Source organism: Achroia grisella, unplaced genomic scaffold (assembly GCF_030625045.1).
Source record: "Achroia grisella isolate CSIRO2021 unplaced genomic scaffold, CSIRO_AGI_Agris_v1 utg853, whole genome shotgun sequence".
In the NCBI taxonomy this organism is placed as follows: domain Eukaryota; kingdom Metazoa; phylum Arthropoda; class Insecta; order Lepidoptera; family Pyralidae; genus Achroia; species Achroia grisella.
Genome location: NW_026713043.1, coordinates 1297523 through 1323441, shown reverse-complemented (window position 1 = coordinate 1323441; position 25919 = coordinate 1297523). Strand labels below are relative to the sequence as shown.

Genomic DNA, 25919 nt, shown 5'->3' with positions numbered 1-25919 from the left:
AGATGTTAAAAAAAAATATGAATAGTAATATAATAGGAAAGGAATAAATAAAATGTTTGATATATAATTCGAAATAACGTGAAATGCTGCCATATATAGGAGTATATCCAGAATATAGAGAAAAAAACAGGAAATAGGGCAATATCATTGCTTTGTACCTAACCATCGTATATGAATATGACAACATGTAATGAGACTGTCTGTAGACCAAGACGAGGCACTGACAGCCTCGCATATTTAGATGTTTAATAAAAATCTGTTTTTATGCCAATAAGTTTAGAGTTGAAATTGTAAATGAAATGAAAAAGCAATTACTACATTATTGGTAATGGTTTTTAGTTTTCAACCCTCTTCATATATGTAAAGATTCTTCTGCATTATTTTATCCTATGTCTTTGATAATTTTGATTCATTAATCTTCTTTTAAATTCAAGTTTTAATATCTTATTAATATTATAAACGCGAAAGTTTGTGAGTATCCATGGATGTTTGTTACTCTTTCACGCAAAAACTACTGAACGGATTTTGATTAAACTTTACAGTAATATAGCTTACATATCAGAATAACATATAGGCTATAAATTTCATGCAGGTGAAATCGCGGGCACAGCTAGTAATCAATATTTTCCCTGATGTTCCGAGTGCTAATGGGCGGCGGTGATCACTTGCCATCAGGTGAGCCGCAAGTTTGTTTGCTGTTAGAAAGATTGAGAGCAATGAAGTAAGAATATTTCGAATTTATGTCAAAATATATATAAAATGTCTAAACCCTTCCAGCCAATATTATCAACACCCTCTATCCAATAAAAACATCACATTGGCCGTATGCTTGATTGCAACCATCGTGGTATAAAATAAATAGTTACCGGCAATAGATCAGATGAGTTTGCGTAATGGAACGTGGCGACAGGTTGGGCGCTCCAGCCTCCTGGGGCAGTAGCATCTTCCACCAAACCGATCACCGTGAAGTTGCCTTCTGCATCACCAGCCGTGTCCATGTAGACCTGATAAGTAGAAATTAATCTTCATATTTATACATACTACCATTCTAATATTATAAATATAAAAGTTTCTTTCTTTAAGTGTATTTGTCTCTGTGTTTGTTACCTTTTTACGACGAAACTTCTGAACGGATTTAAATGAAATTTGGCATGAAGATAGATAACGAGAACGGATACCTTTTGTCTCAAAGAATAGTCTGAAAGGGGGTGAATTAAAAGATGGAAGTTTGTACAGAAGAAGTTGCCAATTTAAATATAATTAGCGACCCAACAGGCATCACATGGTGAATTACAAATCTTTGAATTTCTTGGCTTGTTCTGTACTATAACACACGTGTATTATACATATAAACCTTCATCTTGAATCACTGTATCTACTGCTGAAAACTACATTAAAATCAGTTGCGTAATTTAAAAGATAATAAAAGATATAAACGAACAGACAGCGGCGGAGACTTTGTTTTATACTATGTAAAGATACAAAAGAATTGAATCTTTTAAATTAATTGATATCATCTCATAACAAATTTGTGTCAAATCATATCAAAATATTTATGTAGGTCTATTACAAACTCTTATATTATATAGGATAGGTCAAATCTACCGTCAGTTCGAAGTGCTTTCGAGATGAGAAGAACTGACAAGACACTCAGCTCAATCTGCTCATCTGTATACCTAATAATAATTCCTAATAATAATAATTCATAAAATACTATATTATCTGTATATGTGCCATCAAAAGTTAGTATTATCTTATTTTATTTATGGTAAATAAATAAAATAAATTATATTTAATTTTGCTACTTTACATTTATTCTTTACCATCCATCCTAAATGCCAAGTTTCATTATTAGTTATTAAAATAACCACAATGAGTAAAGAAAGAAGAGTACGTGAAAGAGTGAAACAAACAAACAAAGTTAATTTATAATAATAGTTAGGATTGGACTATTCTAATCCTAACTAATACTATACATGATATTCTTGCATTTCCTCCAAAGAAACTACAGGAATATCTGGTTAGTAACTTTATAAATTCTTTATTACTGGCTTATTTACTATTGCGCGACGTTTCAATAGAGTCTAAACTACTGGAAAATTCTGCAAAATAACTGAGAATGAACGTTTCCTTACTTTCAATTCGTGGGGTAATTTTATTAAAGCGAGAGAAAACTTTGGTATTCGAACTGAATGTCTGATGAAGAGTTCGAAGGTAAATCAAGTTAGCAGTCTGTAATAGAGCATTTCCTGTACACGTACATAAACAGAAAATAGAATCAAGTAGTTTTTCATTCGGTGTCGGTAGACAAAGGACATTGTTTTATTATCGGACTTCTTATAGAAAAAAAAACATTTTATTCTATGTAAAATTTTACAATCGTACAGTTGTAATACATTTAGTATATATTTACTACTAGTTACCCACCCCGGCCTCGTACGGGTGTCGTAAATCACTCTATCTGTTAAAAATCACCGCTTCAAAATCCGTTGCATAGTTTTAAAGATTTAAGCATACATACGGACGGACAGACAGCAACAGCGACTTTGTTTAATACTATGTAATGATATGATAGACGGCCCTGTGTGCGCATAAAGATATCCTTCTTGTATATATTTAAAAAAAGTCCACAATTATACAAGTATTTAGCATATATTTACTATATAATAGATGGCCCTGTGTGCGCATAAAGGTATATTTCTTATAGGTATTAAAAAAATACAGTTCTAAATAGTGGATTTGAATAGGCATAACTGATTGGTTGTCAAGATTATATAAATTTTTAGATATAGTTTTTTTTTAATATCTAAATATTACAAAGTATTAATTTCTAAGACAGAGCTTTTACTATAGCTACTACAATCAACAGAAATGAAATTTAAGGGTAAGAGGTTTGACATCTTTAACATCAGGTGAGATTGCGGTCAAACGCGCTCAAATTATGATATAAAAAAAAAATCTTAATACTCATGAGTGGTATCGTATGAGTGCTGTCACATGATAACGTTAGTGATCTTCAAGTATATAGGCTACGGTTATTGCTTACCACCAGATGCCCGTCAGCTTGTTTACCATTCCAACTGCATAAACAACTCAAACACATTTTCTTTATAAACTATCTGACCCGGCGTACTTCGTAACGCCTAACAGTAGATTCCCTAATTTATTCGTTTATTTAATATCTATTCTGCTATTAAGGACGCCGGGTCAGCTAGTAAGATAAAAGTTATTAAGTCAATAATTACATTATGTCAAAAAATAAAATTATGTAGCAACTAAAATTATTTTAATAGTCAGTAAAGAATTACAATTTACTAAATATTAAACTAAAATTTCTATGGTATATAGTTTAGTATCAGTCATCAATTCTGCTCTGCTCTGCTCTTGTTCGTATTCCCGTAGTAATATTTTTTAGAATACAATCATATAATTTCCTGTAGAATGCTTAAAGTCAACCCTATGCCTGTTGAAATAAGCACAGATAACCATATTAGAGCCGATTTAAAGAGCATGATGGAAGATCGTGGAAAGTGATAAGAGTATTGCCCTTAAATTATGAATGAATAAATGAGAACAAAATATATTTGAGCATAAAACTAATTTTCCAGCTGTGCACTTTATAAACTATGGAAATATATTTCAATTTGAACATGTAATGTGCTGGAAATGTGTTTCTGATTTACTTTGCTATCCTTTAAAGAGGAGGAAATTGTAAAATTTCCATATACGCTACAGCAATTTTTAAAACGGTTTCTTTATTTTGACTTTAAGTTACTTCCTGGCGTTCCTTTGGCTTTGCCGCTTTATTGGTTACATGTTTGCAGTTACATTTCACTAAATGCAATGTTATTTTACTTTCTAAGTTTAGAAGAAATGTATTTTCTTATATAGGAGAATTTCTGTTACTTTTGTATATGAGTTTTATATTACTTGTTTTACTCAATCGTTCGTTTCATCTTGGCTGTTAATTTGGGAAGAATTAGTAAAAGACTAATCTCATATTCTTCTTAAATTATATAATCAATCAAAATATGGTAGTACACCTAAGCAAAATACAGACCGAATAGCGATATATTCTCGCTTAAAAATTCTGTTAGTATCGTGTTAAAGTATGAATTTGTCGATTTGTACCCAAAAATTGATTTCTTTTTTTCTAAGATATGACACGTTTATTTAATCAAAATATTTACTCTCATTATCATACATTGCTGCCATGTAACCAGACGTTAATTTCTAGTGTATTTGTAAATTTGACACGATGGGTTGACTGACCTAACTGATCTTCTTATTATCCTCACTCCATTCATAATGTTAACTATCGTGTGACGCACCATTAATTAAAAATCGTAAAGTCAATAATCATGTAACCTGAAACGGAACGTCAGAGGCCAGAGCCAAAGTAATCTTTGTGACATTGACAAGTAGATGGATGGGTGGATTGAACTGAGGTAGCGGGAGGTTTAGAGGGAAAAAGTTGAAGTGTTTTATATTATTATAAAAACAAATAAGAGATAGGTAATTGTGAATATTGTAGGCATTGTGGATTGATGTGTAGATTTCTCTCCCTGACCAACCGGCATCACGCCTAAGTTGTCAGGGTACTAGTGATTTTAATAATAAATATATATAGCACTAAATACATATATACAATGCATTATTATTGAGGTTTATCTAGACACGCGGAAGCGTGTCAAGCCGAGTTTCAAGTAAACTGGCAAGCAGCACCGTGTGTATATTTACACGAACCATTTGGAGCCACTTTTGACCCCCTCATAACTCAAAAACTCTTTCACATAAACCTGTCAAATTTGGTTCATATATTGAGACTTGCGAGATAAATATGTGTTCCAAATTTCATAAACATATCTCAAACGGTTATTTAGATATTAATGTCCAAAAATCGTCATTTTTATCACTGATCAACTATAGATCAAAATTATAACCCACTTCCAGATGACCTAGGAAGTTCAAATTTGGCATGCAGATAGGTAATTAGGTGAATATAAAGGAAAAAATCTGAAACTGGTAAATTGTTATCATTTTACTACAATTTTTCACTTTAATTGATTCTGTTTCAACTTATACTGGACGAATACTAAAATTCTATGAAAACGTCGATAGCCACCAATTAACGTTGACCCCTTCACATCAGTGTCGATAACTAGCAAACTTCAAATATTGCATTGAGCGGTAAACACTAGTTGCTATAATTTAGATTCTGTCTAAAATACACTCGTATTTATAACTAGGAGTATAGTCGAATTTCGTATTTATTATGTTATTAACTGAGATTTGGTATTAATTATTGTTTCAATATTTAGCGCACATCGATAGTGTAAAATCATTATTTTTATAAATAATTATTAAATAATAGGCATATCGGTATAGGGCGCCGCGGCGCCGTGTGGGAGCGGTGCGATAAAACGTTGAACTAACCTATAAGGTTGGTATTTATGCTACGAAATTCATATTTGTGGTTATATTATTATTACATTATTTTAGTAAATACGTATGGTATAGACAATAGTTTAAACCAAAAAATAATAATAAATTTAGTACAGTTAGAAGTAGGAATGTATAGTTAACGCGAGAATGAGAACAAACAAACGAGAAACGAGAATGGTAACAAATTGTTTTCTTGAGAATTCAATAGATAACAGTCAATTTGTTACATAATCGTCTTTATGAACTATAACGTGTCAATACGAAGTTTCAGATATTAAATACGCGTGTCTTGGCTAGTTTTCATATACGAAATATACTGTAACCTTTGCAAGTTCTAAACATGTTACTTGTCGGTTCCTATTTTAATATTAGTAGTAACTAGCAATCGAAAGTAATAATTGGTATATGAGAACTGGCCAAGTTAGACCTTAGGCTACAGTATATTATCCTAAGTTATAAGAAGAAATGATACTTGTATATTGTTATAAATACATTTCAGGACAGACCATTGAACTTGGCACCCATTTAGATCTCCTCTCTTTTGTCGTAGAAGTCAACAATCAAGGTATATATCATAATATTAAACTCGGCTATCATTTCACATTTATGTTTTTGATGGGATAATCTAATATACCGAAAAATATATAAATGTCAGTTACTTAGTAACGGTTGTTTGAACTGAATACAATTTTATGTTTTACACTGCATGTCTTGTTTCTCTAATATTACCAACTAATACCATATCTGTTTGTCTTCTAACAAACAGATGTGGCATTTTGCAATTTGCGGAAGCACGATTCTCTGACTGATTCAGAATCTTGTTTAAATCCAGTTAATTCCACTACTATTGGAATGTGCGTACAAACAGTTGGACTGGAATACTGAGTTAGCACTACAGGATTGCACATGCCATTTCAAATTCGTGCTCAATATCCAATTGGTACTCTGCAACTAGTAAGCAAATACAAATACGTGTAAATACATATTCGCATAGACTTAAGAATGTAACTGGTGCCACAATATATATTATAATATGCCTATTTAATACCAACTTGATCAGCGATTAATAATTTACTTACAAACTCGTTTCGATTCCTCACACGGTGCATACATTTGTATTCATGAGTATGATTGTTCGTATTGGTCTGGATGTTTCTTTAGTATATTATATATGTATCAATATATTTAAGAATTTATATCAGTTCTCTAGTATACATATATGTGACACCTGCACTGCTTAGTTTGAAACTAGATGGCGCTTTTCGATGGCTTATTATTATTATTCATTAATTTTAATTGAATAGTATATTAGGAAAACAAAATTTAAATAGCATATATTTTAAGAAGAAATCAGATTTGTATTATGTATTAACTGATGGTTACAATAAGAACACCATTTTTTTTAATAATTAGACGAAGTAGTTATACCTCGGTGGTCTAATAGTTTAGCACACTCCTTTACTTCCGATGGTTGCGAGTTCAATTCCTCGCACGGTACATACATTTGTATTCATGAGTATGATTGTTTGTATCGGTGTGGATATTATCTATGCATATTATTTATATATTTACAAAGAAATCTAAGTATTTGTACCAGTTATCTACTATTCATAAGTTTAATATATTCATATATTTGAGCTAAACTTGAGATATATCCAGTTTTCTGCGAAACTCTTTGTTGGGTGCAGGTTTGAAGTCCTCACGAGATAACACAATCCTTTTTATTCATAACTTCGATTGGTAAATATATGCATATATCAGTTGTCTACCATGCACGATGACGGTATCGTGTGACATATCCACCGTCATTTATATTCACTCCAATTACTCTCAGGAAGACAACTTCACGAAAATATGTCGCAGTTTTCTCTGTACCCTCAGAGAATATCGCGCAAATACGCACCTTATATGTCCAAATCCTCTTGTCAAGCGAGAATATTTCGCTATTTTATTACCATATACTTCCTTATAAATTTTTATTCAAACAAATATCCGTGTGTCGTTATATTTTCGAGTCTATAAATTGTATTACCGATTTACCTTCCTGTAGCCAATGAAAATAAACAGCGATTTAATCGCACCATAAATAAAAACGTAGTCAGTCAAAGTAGGTAAAAGTATGTCAAATCAATATTTTATAAGGTAAGATTAAGAGGTAATATCAAAGGTATTGCTTATCAAATATTATAAAGCAAAATTATTATAATTCGATAATTACCTGTACTTATAGTTCGTTAAATTTAATAAAAATTCTTTGTTTAGGAACACTTACCAGGTTAGACCTTATGCAGGCTACGTCTATGTGGATGATTGTGACAAAGGTTACATATATATTTCTGCCGTCAGCAAATTACGTTGTTAGCTTTGTTCCAGTTTAGGGTAGAGATCTGCCAGTGAAATTACAGAGTACGGAAAGCGATACGGAATCTATACATATAAATAAAATTGGAGTGTCTGTATGTATTATTGAAATAACCGTTTTTTAGAAGAATATAAATACGGTACATACACGAACTGTCTGTTTATCTGTTTGTTCCGTGTAATCTCTGAAATAGCTGGACCGATTTTGACGGGATTTTTTTTGGCAGGTTGCTGATGTAATAAGGAGTAACTTACTCTACTTTTATTATAGAAAAATAAAGTTAACAGGCGATTCGCAAGGTGTCTAGCTAATATAGGAGATGGTTAGTATTTTCCTACATTTATAATATAGAAGTGTGTCACATTGATTTTTGGTACATATATCTACTTATGTAAAAACATGTATTAAAAAAATATATATTGCGTAAACTCTCTGTTTACAAAAAATCATCACTTCTGTTAAGTTGAACTTTCATTATTATTGCTATTAAGGGCTATATCACTGACGCAATAATATCCGCACGAGGTCACAAAGCATTGCCACAATTATTATTAGATTCATTCATGCGTCCCCTTTTCCTTTGGGATTATTTGGGATATGCAGAAATTAGAGGGCCTTGATTAGAAATGTGATGACTGATATTTTCATGTTAAATCTGAGAGAAGAGTGATTTATTAATGACTATCTTTCCGCCCGCGGCTTCGCCCGCGTAGACTATAGGTTATACTATTCAGTAGTGGAATGTTATACAGCTTAAACCTTCCCCTTGAGTCACTCTATCTATTCTGTCTATTAAAAAAACTTGCAGAAATTAGAAGGCCGTGATTAGAAATGTGATGCCTGATATTTTCATGTTAAATCTGAGAGAATAGTGATTTATTAATGACTAGTTACTTGCCACAACTTCGCACGGGTGTACATGTATTATATATTTAAAATTTCCTCTTGAATCACTCTATCTATTAAAAATCATTTGAAAATACGTTGCGTAGCTTTAATGATTTACATAGGGATGGACAGACAGCTACAGTGACTTTGTTTTATACTATGTTAAATGATATGAGGTTATCTAAGAAAAACATATTACGCTGATCCAAAATAAAAAAAAAGGATAAGGAAGAAGCAGATGATGAGGTAATGTGCTCATAAGTACAAAGCAATTGAATGTCGGTATATTTTTTAGTGTTATCTACTTTAAACAGGTTTAAAGGGTATAAGCCTGTTTAAAGTAGATAACACTAAAAAAATATACCGACATTCAATTTATATAAGAGCAAAAACAAACTTAACAGACAATCTTGTATGGATAGATCAACAAAATTGGAGAGGGACTGGCCACATGATCCGCAGCAAACCTACAAAACACGTGTTACTGAATGGTATCCAAGGGAACCAAAAAGGAAAAGATATGGACTAGAGACGCTGGGAAAATGAAATTAAATATAAATGAACAAAATTGTGCAACTAATAATAATAAAAAAATAAATAAGTGCAGAGTAAAAGCTTCTTTATCTTTATTTTAAACAGACTATATCTAGACAAAGTCATAATAATTTAAGATAGAATAATGATAAAAAAGAATGAATAAATAATTATGACATTTCTATCATTGATGCATGTTTTCTTTTTTTCTGGATATTTACTCCTTAGATAATACAAATAATTAGTTTCCCAGCCTCCCACTAATACATGTAGCGTTTGTTTTCTCCATCTTTACCCGACAATTAATCGGTTAAGTGAAATAAGTCACCGTAACCCACCCCATACCACCGCAGGCAGTAAGACGCTACCTTTTCTACCCAATTTGTAGTTAAGTACCATTACGAGTGTTTTACGTCCTTTTATCTCTGAATACAGTACACGGATCGAGGTCCTATCACATCCTCTTTTTGTCCCTTTATAAAAAGTAGCATTTCATCCTTTTTTTATGTTATCCACTTGTAGTTGAATGTAAAACAATTGAAATGTTTTTTATAAAAGCATCGGTATAATAATATACTTGTGAAAAAGTGTTATTTATCGCTACGAACGATTTAGTTATGTCAGACCTACAATGTGATTCACTGGCAGTTTTGTATGTTTCTTTATCCATAATTAAAATAGAAGTATTATGTTTATCTATTGTTTTATATACATTTCTATAACTGCGCTCTGCTCTTCTGTAATTAAACGTCTAAAAGCATGTCTTTTTTTATCATTTATTATTATTAAATCGTTACAAAATTTTATTTGTGTATATAAATGCCTTGATTTTTATGATTTATTATTTATTATCGCCCCGGTTATACACGGGTGTACATGTATTATCTATATAAACCTTCCACTTGAACCACTCTATCTATGAAAAAAAACCGCTTCAAAATCCGTTGCGTAGTTTTAAAGATATACATATGGACGGACAGACAGCGACCGCGACTTTGTATTATACTATGTAAGGATTTATGATTAACATTCTTTGTTTATATTCATGCAATATCAACAGCCGTAAATCAATTATATAAAAAAGCGAGCACGAGTAATAATAAAACAATGTTTAATATACAATTATACTGAACGTGACAGAACTGAATGAAGTGCAATTTTCTATTAAAATTTCTAAGTCCAGACAGCTAAGGGCTTTAGATAGGCAAAGGACAAAGATGACGCCTATAATAAAGGCGACAAGACTGAGGGAGTAAATTAGTTGGGGCTTCATAATAAGATCGTAACTTTCCGAGATACTAAAACGAAGATAATATGAGAACTTGTTATACAGATTAGGATTCTTAGTAGCCGTAAGAAAAGAACGTAATTAAAGGTATACTTCAGTGCACAATAAAACTTTTGTTAGGGTTCACATTAATATGTATCACATTGATATTTGAAAAAGATATTAAAAGAAGGTAGTTTGTGTTTAGTACTAATGACGTGTTACATGTAAAGATTATTACAGATATTGAAAATATCGTCATCTAATATTTATAGACCGAACTAAGCTGGTTGTCATAAGATAACCGTTACCCCTCCTCTCCCTACTCATCATCTGCTTCTTCCTTATCCCATTTATTTGGGGTCGGCGTAATATGTTTTTCGTTTCCATTCATCCCTGTTCGCAGTCATCGCGTTATTTACTTCCTTTCTTACCATATCATCTTTCACACAGTCCATCCATCTCTTTTTCGGCCTTCCTCTGCCCTTATAACCATCCACATTCATATGTAACACCTTTCTTAAAATATTATCCTCGTTCCTACGGATTACATGTCCATACCATGATAGACGATTACTCTTCAACCTCTCTGACACATAAATACGGAGGCCGGTAGTTGAATAATTATCTTTCGTTGAATAATATAATAATTTCGTCATCATAATTAGTGGATCTTACATTATGATTTAGGTATTCTTCAGTATTCAATCTATCTCTATTGAGAGATCTTGCCTCTTCCCTCACCAAAGCGCGTTTGCAATACTTTCGATTGAATTTTTGCCGTAAATATTTACGTATCGCTCCACTCGGCTCGCTCTATTGATACAGTAAATATAAGGGATTTTTTTCTTTATTCTGAAAATTTATTATAATTTCAATGTTTTGTTTGACACTTCTTAGTCTTGGTCTATTCATACGAATGAACTAAATATAGGTCCTTTTGGTGAATATCGAGTTTTCAATTAGGTGTAATTTTAAAACAAACTTGTTTAAAGAAAGTCTGAAGAGTGAAATTTTGATTTTAGTTGCCTTGTTTTTATGTGTTTGAATTTGTTTCCTATTGACAAAATTTTATCGTGTTTATTACTAAATGTAGATTTTTTAGAGTAATATATCGTGTATGGAGAGTGGTCGGAAATATGTAATGTTGAATAATGGAGCTTTGTAACCAATTGTGAGTTATTATCCAGACTTAAATAGATGCCAAAGATAGCGAATTCAAAGACCCACTTCAAGAAAAGATTGATATGTCAATTCATATTTGCGACCGACTATCTTTTGATGGAACTGCAGATAACAAGTTAAAAGTAATCCAAACGACAGTTGTAGGATAATTACCTGCTCAGTAGGTTAGAAATATACCTAGCGAAATATGGGCATGTCATGTGTTGTTTACAATTATCCTATTTTATTTATTTACCTAAAATAGCAATTAAAGCACTATCAGCATACCAGTAAGTGATAATTGAGGAGATAAAAACCATCGCCTCTAAGAAGAACGAGAAAAAGAACGAGCTCAATTGATCTATGCAAGTTGCAGTGTTATAGGATTTAGAGCCTGATAACAGCCGAAGAACCTCCAATAAAAAAAAAGATAATTGTCACCTGTTTACAAGAATTATACAACAGACGTCAAGTTACAAGTAAGGTGTGCTAAACCACTAGACCATCGAGGTATTTGGAATGATAAGTGACTGTGTTTGAATAAGAATTATATATATAATATTTAGTATATACTTGTATAAATAAATATAAATAAAGGAAATAGGTTAAATAGAGGCGCGTACGCAGTCGACATTGTACAGAATTTCTATTCTAATCGATCAGAGTTAAATAGGCATAAAGGTACAGGTATATTATAACTTTTTAAGATAACAATGAATATAATAACAGACAGATTAGGGTCAGTGGGAGCCTCAGGAAAGGAAAGTCATTAAACAATCGATTCGGTACCTCACAAAGAGTTTTATCGTTTTTATAATCTGTTTCCTTGAAAAAGTTAATGTACCTTGCCCTAATGAATATTGAATATAATCTGTTTGCTTTGAAGTTAAATTTACCGCCAAAATTTCTACATCAGTAATGTAGAAATTTTGGCGGTAAATTACGATATTTAGCTAAATTGAAATATTTAAAACACGTGCTTACAACTGCGTAGTTGTTAAGATATGCTTGATTAGACGTTGAACATATATCTATACATATAAATAAAATTGGAGTGTCTGTTTGTAATATTGAAATAACCGTTTTTTACTACATATGAATATAAATACGATACATACACCAAAATAACATTTTTTAGAAATTTTATCTTTCTGACTGTCTGTTTGTTCCGGTTAATCTCTGAAATGGCTGGACCGATTTTGACGGGACTTTTTTTGGCAAGTAGCTGATGAAATAAGGAGTAACATAGGCTACTTTTATTTTAGAAAAATAAAGTTTAATTCCCCACGGAATCAAATAATAAGTGTATGAGGTAAATATAAGGTAACTTTTATTTATTTGTTTAAACCTTCATTAGTGTACAGTTTGATGCAGTCCTAACTCCCAAACTATAAATTTTATTTTATTGGGGGGGTTTGGGCTATTGTCAGGTACTAATAATAATGTACAAATGTAAGATCTATTGATCTCACCCTTCGCTCGACTCCCAAACTAGCCTGAGCTGTATAACAGAATATCGTTATCGGATGCTAGGAATATCGTGGACAAAGTTTCGTACAAATGATTCCATATTAAAAGAACTCTGCATCAGACAGCGCCTATCAACCACAGTGCATTCACGCATTCCGACCTTCTTCGGTCACGTATCTCGAGGTGGTAATGACTCCATAGAGCGTCTCGTAGTGCAGGGAAAAGTGGAAGGCACCAGGCCACGTGGTAGATCACCAATGAGATGGACAGACCAGATCAAGGCCGCAACTAAGTGCTCAGTTTACGAATGTACCCGGAAAGCTACAGTCCGCGACGAATGGCGCCGTATTACCAAAAACCTCACTCATCGTGATTCAAAATGTTGACCACTACCACTCTGACAAGAGTGTACCGACTAAGAAGAAGTATAACAGAAGTCAGTTCCACAATGTACCTTTTGACAGTGCAAATAATCAATTCATGGAATGTTTGCGCTGTTTACAAAACTGTAAAACCTAAGTTACTTGTTCATTCTTTTAAAATTAATCTAGGTATATTTATTATGGTGACAGAATAACAAAACTGTAAAGGAAAGTGCTTATCTCATGTTAATATAGCATACCTATTTATATTCTAGCCTATATATCGGTTATTACTTATGCAGTCTACATATTGAGATTTTTTTTACAATTTACACAGCACCATCTAGATCCAAGTTAAGATAGCTAAAGCTTGTGTTATGGGTACTAGATAACTGATACATATACATAGATATTTTTTTAGTAAATACATACATATTATACATAGAAAACACCCAGACCGATACAAATAATCATACTCATGAATACAAATATTTGTTCAGTGCGAGGAATCGAACCCCCTAGACCGCTAGACCACGAGGTCGACGAAACAAATTATTGCAAATACAGTCGAGTTGTTACTAGTAGGTAATATATTTCGCCACAATATATAAATCGAATATCTTTAAAATAAACTTCCATGAAGATGCCTGAGCTATATTGTTTTATGCCGAGACGGAAACAAATCAAAACATTATCTATTTCTAGGTATCAATACCGGTTTATATTCACTGAACTATTTCATCAAATGTTCCTGTATTTCCTATATAAAACAAGAACACGATCTCCTTATTGCTTTACACGATATGAAATATTTTTCTTATTTTGTACTACAAATCGAATAGAATAAATAAAGAGAAAAGAGATCCTTCTATTTTTATAAACCAACTGATAATGTTACTAAGGACTATATTATATTAATAACTAGCTAACCTAGGCTTTGCACGGGTATACATATAAACCTTCCTCTTGAATCACTCTGTCTATTGCTAAGAACTGCATTAAAATCCTTTGCGTAGTTTAAAAGATCTAAGGGAACAGACAGCAGAAGTGACTGTATTATACACTATGTTACTAGCGACTCGTCCCGACTTCATACGGATGCATTACAAATCTTGGCTTGTTCTATACTATAAGATGCAAATTCAAATTCAAAATATATTTATTCATGTAGGTCTATTACAGACTCTTATGATATGTCAAATCTACCGTCAGTTCGGAATGATTTCGAGATGAGAAGAACTGACAAGAAACTCAGCTCGTATTTTTTTTTAATGTTGTATATATTTACAATAATACTATTTCATTTAAATTCAAATTTGGGAGAATAGAGTGACCACCAGCATATGCTATATAAAAAAAATCAAAAAAATCTAATCAGTGTTCGCAACCTGAACTGCATATATTATACATAAAAACCTTCATCTAGAATGATTCTATTTGTCCTGAAAACTGCATAAAGTCGTTGCATAATTTATCTTTTAAATTACACAACGGATTTTAATGCATAAGCGAACTAACAGCGGAAGCTACTTTATGTTATACTAGCTGTACACGCGACTTCGTCCACGTGGAATTTAACTTTATTTTTCTAAAATAAATGATTTTTCTAAAATAAAAGTAGCCTATGTCACTCCTTATTGCATCAGCTACCTGGCAATAAGTCCCATCAAAATCGGTCCAGCCATTTCAGAGATTAGCTGGAACAAACAGACAGACAGACAACAATTGTACAAAATGTTATTTTGGTGTATATACCGTATTTATATGCATATAGTAAAAAACGATTATTTCAATATTACAAAAAGTCACTCCAATTTTATTTATTTGTATAGATGTATAGATTATGTAAAGATATAGCGAATTGTTCTGATAAAGACGTTGTACAAAACCGTTTGCGTTGTGCCTCTGACACGCTTATTTCAGTCGCCCTACAGTTTACTTTGGTGAGGTATAGCAGTGAAATTACAGAGTACAGAAGCATAACAATGTAGTCCTTATTATGATAATATTTAAGGCTGCATTTCCAGCAATTTTTACAATAAGTAATTAAAATCGATGAAAATTTGTCAAGACATTATAAACGTGCATGGCAATAGTTGTTCATACACGGGATTGTGATTTAATATTATAATTAGACAACTATCTACACTAAGTGTACAGTGTTTAAAAAAAAGAATTTCAGTTAAGTTTCTTACCAGTTCTTCTGAATTGAATCTGTATACTGAACTCGACGGCTCAGTATATAGATTCAACTAGCTGTTCCCGCGACTTCATCCACGTGGAATTTAACTTTATTTTTACAAAATAAAAATAGCCTAAAGAACTAAAAATAATTTTATTCGTCTTAATTTATTCGTTCCATTAGGTACTGATAGATTCAAACTAATACATTTACATCCTGCGTCATCCCTTATTTTCCCTTCCCTTATATTCCCTTATATTATCCCAATTTTATCAAAATCCTATTTAAGCGAACGTCTTCATCATAGTAGCTCCAATCTTTAATTTCAGTTCAATCAGTCGAAAATCTAAGAAGATTTATACAAACTTTCATCATCTATTTTATCCCCTTGGGGGTAGAATTAATCAAAATCCTTTCTTAGCGGATGCCTACGTCATAACATCTACTTGCATGCCAAATTTCAGCCCGATCCGTCGAATAGTTGGGGCTGTGTGTTGATTCTACCTTTGAGTTATATAAGTATATTTAGATAAGAAACACTGGTAAGAGGAAAAAATATTAATACAAAAAGCTTGATATTCCTAAGCAGCTAAAATGTTCTACTGAATGTTTTTTGTTTTGTATATAATTTTCATTACTAGTACTTAAATGATTTTTCATTTGAATCAAAACCAAAACAAATATTACGACATGTGTTTCATCGCTGGCCATTAGAACTTAGATATAGTTTCGAAACTCAGTGTTGACTGTTCGACTCGAATAGCGGAATTAAACAAAAATAATACAAATCCATTAAATAATGAAATAAACTCCGCAAAATAACGCTTAATTCGATAAAATATATAATTAATAATAATTTTAGCTCATACATTTCATTTTAATAATCTCCGCAATAGTACTTAACCTTAAAAAAATACCTACTTATTAAAACCTATATAAATGATCCCATTCTGTACACAGATTAACTCTATGGCTACTCTGTATTGCATTGTTACGTAATCGACAGTGCTATGTTTAATTTGAACTCTGGAATACCAGTAATTGCTTGCAAATTATTACCAGGAAACATGCTCATAAATACCTCGGAAATTTTTCAAGCAGTTACTTGATAAATTTCCATCTAAAAATTATATAATAAATTGTTATCTAATAAACATTTCTCTTCTGAATAAATGTAACAGAGCAAAATGGTACGAGCTTGAAATAGGTGCCTTCGTATAGATTATATAAGAGAAATATACAGATGCAAAAAGAAAAATCAAAGTTGTAATACAGATTTCAATATTATTATTTACATGTTACTGTAAGTTCATTGTTACATATATAAAGTAACGTAGAAATAATTAGAATGAAGGTTAACCACAGGTTACTTACTAGTTTCTACATTACTAGACATTAAAACATAATGATCACTGACTCAGTTTGACTACAGACTAAATAAAACTTGTAATTCCAAATTCAAACCGCTATTTCCCGCACAATAATATTCGCGCTATTTTTTCGGTTTGCTACTAGTTTCTATGTAGCTAGACATTAAAACATAATGATCACTGACCCAGTGGTTTTACAGACTAAATCAAACTTGTCATTCCAAATTCAAACTCCTATTTCCCGCGCAATAATATTCGCGCCATTTTTCTCGGCTTTCCTCACTTAGAATAAAACATTTTTTGGAAGAAACTATATATTTAATCTAAAATCTGTCTCATTTAAGATAAAAACATATTTGTATGAATCTGTATGGTATTTAATAACCCATATGGGTTTATAGAAGATAGATTTGATAGGGTACTTACATCAAAACCTTGTACTGAACGGTAGGTGGTAGGTCTTAGAAGTTTCATCAAGGCAGTGCCATCTGTAGGTGGCAGGCCGGCCCTCATCGCAGCCGTGGCAGCTCGGGCCCAAAGTGTCACAGCATCGTAAAGATGAGCTGCTTCTATGGGGACCTGATAGGAGAATGAAATCAATATTACTAACTGTATTATCCAAAGTATAATTTTCCTCTATTATAAGTATATAGTTAAATAAGATATTTTATATTATATACCCTATATAGTATAAGCTGTAGTCAATAATATATTATTATAGTATAAAACAAAGTCGCGGCCGCTGTCTGTCCCTATGTATGCTTAAATCTTTAAAACTACGCAACGGATTTTGAAGCGGTTTTTTTTAATAGATAGAGTGATTCTAGAGGAAGGTTTATATATACAATACATGTACACCCGGGTGCAGCCGGGGCGAGTAGCAAGTAACCTATAAAGATGAAAACTGTGTTTATTTGAAAATGCAAAACTCTGAAACTACTAGTTAGAATAAGAAAATCGGAATAATTTAACAATCTATACTAATATTATAAAGCAGTAAAAAATTGCAAGTTCGATTTATTTTCATATCTGATATCTAATCATATCTGATCTGATAGTTACGACTGACCACGTTTTGAAAATTCTTTCAGTGTTGAAAAGCCCATTAATCAATAAAGTCTATAAACTACAATATCACGCTACGACCAATAGCAGTCGAGCTGCAATAAAAAATATTATGTGAAACAGCGAAAATGTGACCAAATAATATTACACAGATCAGCTAGTAATTTAAGAAATCTTACAATCATGCTACAACATATAGCAACCGAGTAAAAAAAGTCAGCAGAAATGCTAACGGACCACCTTAATGCGTGTTAATTGCAGTAATTACTAGTAGTTACTTTTGATTCCCTTACTCCCACAAACTTTCCGTAGATTGGAATATAAATCATAAATATATAGGTACATAATTCAATTTCCGTTGGTAAACCACACCTACCAGGCCAACGAAAATTGGATTATCTAAGCCGTATCTTCGCGTGGAAAGAATACAGAAACATCCCAAAATTTTATAGTAAACAAACAAATGAATCTTAATCATTACATAAAATAAAGTCGCTGTCGCTGTCTGTCCGTCCCTATGTATGCTTAAATCTTTAAAACTACGCAATGTATTTAGAAGCTTCTTCAAGAGAAAGATTTATATATATACTTTAGAGGAAGATTTTTATGTTTATATATATAATACATGTAGACACATGGTTTAGCTAGCGGTTTAGCACACCGCTTTACATCCGATGGTTCCTGGATCAAATCCTCGGACGGTGCCAACATTAGTATTCATAAGTAAGATTGTTTGTATCGGTCTGAGTGCTTTCTATGTATGTATTTAAAAAAAGTTGTAAGTATTTTTGTCAGTTGTACGCGACTGACATTGATTTTTAAATACTGGGTGTATTTAAAAATCAATGTCAGTCGTCGGTAATACAAGTTCTGCTATGGACTAGATGACGCTGTGTGTCCAGGGTTATTATTATTATATAGTTAGCAAAAATTTATATTATTTTACCACAGATAACATAATATTACATAATTTTACTAACAATCTCACTTTGCAAGAACAAGTTACAAACATAAGATTCGTTGTCAACATCCATAGGTATTATAGCATAAGCTGAATGTAGCGAATACCTTGGCCTCACGCCAGGACACGCAAGGACGAAGATCGCAAGATATCGTTTATTTTTTCTCAAACACAATGGTTTTCCAATAATATATTTTCCAATGAATTTTTATTTACCGTGTTCTTAACATATTTGTGTGGATATAATGGTATATTTATCGAATACAGACATCAAAACATTATTATACGGTACCTGCGAGATTTGAAAATAAACAGGATATTTAGAAAATAACCGGCACAGCTAAATAAAAGGCGCTGTAATCAATAAAGAAATTACTGTTCCAAATAAAGAACAGTGTGGCAATTTGGAGCTACGTAATTTTCGACATTACCTTCACAGCTTAATGTTATTGAACAAATTTATTTTGTAAAAGGACCGTTCCTCATTTATATATTTTTTTTGTAAACAAAGTGTGAAGGAGCAGTAAATTATTAGACCACAATGCTGAGAGCTTTGTGGTTTAGTGGTTAACTGCCCGTAGACCCGAAATGTTAAAGTTCAATCTAATCTATATTGTTGTAATTCTTGATACTTATATAGGCAAATAACAATATAATTACTAGTAGATAATAAATATGATATTGTAAAAATACTGTAAATTTAAGATTTTTTATATAACTTTTGTAAGTAACATTTGTAAACCTAAATAAAAAAATTTAAATAATTATAATAATAAAAAAAATTTTATATAAAAATTAAAAAAATAATAATACACGGAGATCCGAGATTTTGTTTTATGGATTGTCAAGAAGAGAAGTAAATACAAACTTTGAGTATAAACATTAGTACTTTTGTTTAGACCATTATAAAATTAATATACAAAAATTATGACAATTTATATTTCTTTAGAAACACTAATAAAAATACTAATTAATCAGTGAGACAACGGTAAGAGTATGCTCTGTTTATTACGATCCAAATATGGGCTATTGAAACTGGCAACAATCACTTTAGTTCATTTTTGTACCGCTTAGTGTCGCTCTCTTCTGTGTGCCTGCCATATTATGTAAAACACATTGTTTATATGTTTTTTATCTAATCCAATCCAACATAAAATCATAGGAAACCTATCAAATTATCAAATATATCCATGTTCAATACAACTTCAAAACTAAGCATAACCTTCACGATTCTAATCCCAGATGAGGCAGTCAGAAGTATTATCAAACATCAAAGTCATTTTCTAATATATAGTGATATTTCCCGATTTTAGTGAAAGCACTCTTACAGATATATATTTTTTATATTAGGAAAACAATAGAAGTACACGTTTACTTCGTTTTTCATTATATTATATTTAACCAATATGATAATACAATATAAAACATTTATGATCAAAGTTAAATATCTTTTCGATTATATTTTTAAAAAAATATTTTAGTTTGTTTATTGTCTTTCTCATTTAAGATTTGTGTTCCTGGCTGTATTTATTACCTATTGCTTTAGGGGTATTACAGTACAATCTACTCTAAAAAAATATCATTTCTTTAGGGTATATTGTACTATGAGACATACATACACTTATGACTTTTACACTTATGACAATGTCTGTACTAAACCTGAAAGAATAAATGATTTGAATTTTTAATTCGAATTCGCGTGAAATATCACTTACCGAAGCATCTTCGAAGAGTTTGTGGTAATTGGGCACGCAGAATGGCGGCGCTGCAGACAACTCCCTGATCATTTGGCAGAGCAATCTGAAAGCGATTAAGGCTGTTTATTAAAAATATCATTATAGTCACTATATACTAGACTTATTTACAACCCACTTAATTTTACGTCCGGGTCAAATTTATTGACCGGGATAAGAGTAGCCAGTGTCCTACCTGTTTGAAAACTCTTGAAAGATAATACAGAAGATTGTTTGAGGTATTAAGGAGTCATGAGATACCACACAGTCGAATCTTTTGATAATATGTAGGTATTATTAGATATACGTAGGAAACTTACAAATAAATACAAATAGGCATACTCTTGTTACAATTATGTTGGTATGTGGTATGGACATTGCTTGGTATGGACTGTTTTTTTTACATATCATATCATAAAATCTGTTGTATCTGGAATAGAATAGAATAGAAAATCATTTATTCAAGTAAACTTACATTGACGCACTTTTGAATAGTCATCACATTTTTTTTAATCTATCGCTCATTCGGAAAGCTGTTTCATCACAAGAAGAACGAGCAAGAAACTTGTGTGTTGCTCTTTTAAATAAATTTATTCTTACTTTACAATATAAGTTTAAGTGTGTGAATACAAACTACCAATTAGCATTAATTCAATTAAATAATCAAATAGAAAACATATTGAATACACAACAACTGGTCAAACAATAAGAGGAAATCAGTCATAGTGATTAGAGAAGACCAGTCCCTACAAGCAGCACCCGTTCATGAGAATGACGGATGAGCCAGCCATCACTGCGCTCGACCATATTTTAGGGAGCCCTATGACTCGGCCCACCACTCCGCCACAAGAGGCTGGCGCTACCACGCCGCCACTAATCAGAAATGTATTTTTTATTCTAAATTTGTATTTAAATTTATAGTTATCTTATTGTACATTCTTTTATATACTCTATTCTGTTATGTCAATAGTTTTACCAATACATATCTCTGTATACCTAGTCTTTTTCTATAAATAATATAAAACTAATGTTAGAATGAGAACAATTGAACAAGAATCGGCCAGTATATTTCTATGTAGTCTAAAATTTTATTAGAAAGTTTTACTATTTCCTCACTTTTGACTGAAAACACAAACAGAATAGCCAAATATATGCAGCCGTTCAGAAGTGGCCATATTATTTTTATACTTCATGAATGGAATTATTATATGCCATTATATGCCAAAAAATAGCTTAGATCTTTTAGAAATATATTCTTGTATATATTTATAGAGAAATAAAGCAATGTGGAAAAAGTAGGGCAGAAATAAGGCGCATAAATTGCGAGTAATATAACTATATATTATACATAATAATAATAAATAAAGGGACCCAAAAAATACTACGAATGATGTCGATATAATATCGTACTACAAGAAAATATTGTCATCTATACATATAAATAAAATTGGAGTGTCTGTTTGTAATATTGAAAAACCATTTTTTACTATATGCATATGAATATAAATATAGTACATACACCAAAATAACATTTTTTACAATTTTTGTCTGTCCTACTGTCTGTTTGTTCCGGCTTATCTCTGAAATGGCTGGACCGATTCTGACGGGACTTTTTTTGGCAGGTAGCTAGTGTAATAAGGAGTAACTTAGGCTACTTTTATTTTAGACAAAATAAAGTTAAATTCCACTCGGACGTAGTCGCGGGAACAGATTGTTATACATAAAGCATACCCATAAAACAAATACTATAGCACTTGTATACAACACCAATTTATGTATATCCTTACAGATGTAGATATAGATATTTTCATCTGATGACTGTTTCAAAACATTTGGCTTAGTGCCAACGTTATCCCTTCAGATATGAGTCTGGGATAATGTGATTTATCTGAAATAGCCAAAGTTTTATCTCACAAAGCAAAGCTGATGACAACCGTTGATAGACTTTCAGTCCTCAACCGACTGCCAAAAGGACAAGGTCGACAAATCGGTTTGATATTTGTAATAATAAAAATAATACTCGAATATAGTAGGTATAGGACGTAATAATCAAATCAAAAATAAACCTAAAACCAATAGAGAGAAGAACATATCTGAACATGATCAAAAAAGTCACACGAAGCAAATCATAAGCAAAACTAGTTATTCTCTATTAGTTACACAGATAGAAGTAGGTTATTTTGAAAATTTGTAATTTATAATTTGTTTGTGAGTATGGATGGATATTTGTTACTCTTTGATGCAAAAACTACTGAACGGATTTTCATGAAACTTTACAGTAATGTAGCTTAAACATCAGAATAACATATAGATTATAAATTTCACGCGAGAGAAACCGTGGGCACAGCTAATAAATTTATAATTGTAATTAACATACAAGGAATTTTTTACTTACTTCTTCACGAAGTAGTAAGTAAACATACAGAAATCTATTTTTTCATATAGAATTGAAAGACTATATATTAATTTCGATCTGTTTACTAATACGCTACGATTACAACAGCATCATAACGTACATACATATTCATGTTACTGTTTATAAAGAACGAGTCTATTGAAATCAATCAAATGGAATATATCCGACATTTATTTCGCCGTAAATATCGTTAATGTTTCCTGAAGGTGTATTAGAATGTTGTGTGAACTCGATATCCAATGTATATGTATGTGCAAAAAACTAAATGAAATAGGGTTGACAATTTCTATTATTAGGTTTGTAAAATATAACGCAAATATATACTCCATAAAATCTACGAGTAGTGCAGTAAGTTATAAATAATGCGGTGCAATGCTATAGCACGGTATAAAGTAGAAACTTTCGTGAAATAACAAAACGCATTAGACCTCATATTTTTTTTTATAGCATAGGAGACCAACAGACTTGCGGCTCACATGAAGCTAAGTGATTACTGCCGCTTATAGGCACCTACAATACCAGGGGAATTGCAAATGCGTTGCCTGCGTTTTAAGAAGGAATAAACTCTTTTCTGAATGTTTCAATATCGTATCGGTTCGGAAATACCATTTCTGGAAGGTGATTCTACAATGTGGAGTTAAGAAATTTCTAGAAAAATCCACGATGGAGGACCGTCATTCATCCGGATGAATGGATCAGGATGATATTTTAGAAACACATTGAGGTAGTATTTCAAAGCTAGCAAATATTAACCATATGGTTGTCCAGGGAATAGATGTGTGGATATTGCCCTGGCAGATACATTGTTGCCAAGGGGCTACTAGATCTAATAAACCATTCTGTACTTGATAGTTAGACAACCCTAGACACATTTAAAATATCGTAAACATGTTTACTTCCAAACGTATAGATAAGGAAGTTTTCTTAACAATTTAGAGAAAAATATATTAATAGGATATATATCTTTTAAGATAGATAATAAATTTGTTTATGACATAAAATATAATAAGTTCAAACTTATTTCTAAGTAATTTTAACAAAACATTTTTTTACAATAAATAAATAATGTATATAATTTTTAGGTACTGTTATAGACTTGTTGTATCCTGCAATTATGTTTAAGAAAATTAGTCAATACTTTTTGTGCAGAATTTAATATCCTTCTTAAGCAATAATTCCCCAAACAAACTTTCTGTCCCCTATTAAAATAAGTAAAACCTTAAACTGCCACTTCCCGCACAAAAGGTCTTTCGCAAAGATCACTCACCTCTATCAAAAATAATTAAAATTGATATGTATAAGCTTGAAAAAGTGACAAACAGACTTTTGCATTAGTATGAAATTTCATACATATTAACGAAGAAACATACATCTTATGCAAAAGAAGTTAGAACATTCTGCCGACAAAAGAGGACTACTGACACTAGCTTTTTCTTCCGGTCGATCCCCCCTCGTATCCAACAGCAATCTCGGCTTATACGATGGTCTGGGCCAAAGTCTCAAACTCCATCTAGTGGTACCCTCAGGCTGAAGTCGTATCTATCAGGCAAAAGTCATCGGCCGCTCCATAAATCCACGAATTTGAAGTTTACTTACCACCTTACTCTATTTAACTCGGTAAAGCTATAAACGCCTGCGGATAATAGTTATATAGAGAATAATTCGTTAAAATAAATACAGGCTTGTTCTGTCATCCCGATAAAATACAGTAAGATAGAAAGAGACAGATTACTCACGAGTAATGTGGGTTAGTAGGAAACGATGGTGTCAGCTTGAGAACAGCACGAAACGCCAGGATGTCATTAGTGCTGTTCTGGCCCAAATGATCTGTGTACAAAATAGAAATAGTTTATTTTAAAACAGAATGTATAAGAGATAACTTTTAGCAATAAGGTTGCCTTTTGTTAAGATTCTTTAAAAAGTGTTTTTATTTCTTAAAACCTAAGGTATCATACCATGTTCTCTTACTTACTCTCTTATTTACTCTTTATACTGAAATTCAGTTTACAAAGCAAGATGGTTAGTGTAGAATTAAATGAAGGAAAACCTATAGAGATGATTTTACAGTCTCACTTTTAAAGAGCTCAATATAGAGTTCCACTTATCTTATTACTAATTGATATCTTATCTATGTTTATACTAACTTTTTCTTTTCCATATTGTCCTTTTTGTTAATTTTGTTGTGTAAAGATAAAAGATATTTGATACCTTTTCACTTGGCTGTATGTAGATACACTTGTTTTTCTATTTCTAATATTAGTGTAGACTAAATATAAATTAATATTATTGTATTACAGTATTGTAGCATCACGATATTTATCCCAGATGGAGTGGTCAGAGGCCTACAAATAATATATTATTACCAATTAAAATAAAATTACTTAATATTATTATTCATTTGGAACGTCGAATAAGGCAGACTAATTCGCATAGTGGCATTATTTTTGATTTTTTCTTTTTAGCGCCGCAGTATTACGCAGTACATGTACATTTTGTGGAAGAAGCCTTGATTAGATGTGCTGAAATGTTTGTGAAATGCTAATCTAAACAATCTTATTATACGCCTTCACATAACGAATTTATCTTTATATTCTTAGACGACCTTCACAAGATTGTCTAAGTTTGTACGATAATATTATAAGCCTTCTAACTTTGTACTCGTCACACGGTCACACTATGTAATATTATGTTATCTGTAGT

The 25919-nt window shown here is 31.7% G+C and overlaps 1 protein-coding gene across 1 annotated transcript in view; it reads right to left on the bottom strand.

Moving 5' to 3' along the window:
* Window positions 1-25919, bottom strand: part of LOC131852471 (guanylate cyclase 32E-like) — a 153081-nt gene that overhangs the window by 55410 nt on the left and 71752 nt on the right. The window contains exons 7-10 of the mRNA XM_059203136.1: window positions 24956-25046; window positions 20786-20870; window positions 17471-17623; window positions 867-1004 (exon numbers count right to left, since the gene is read on the bottom strand). Coding sequence (XP_059059119.1) covers window positions 867-1004; window positions 17471-17623; window positions 20786-20870; window positions 24956-25046 — 467 coding nt within the window. The remainder of the gene's footprint in view (window positions 1-866; window positions 1005-17470; window positions 17624-20785; window positions 20871-24955; window positions 25047-25919) is intronic.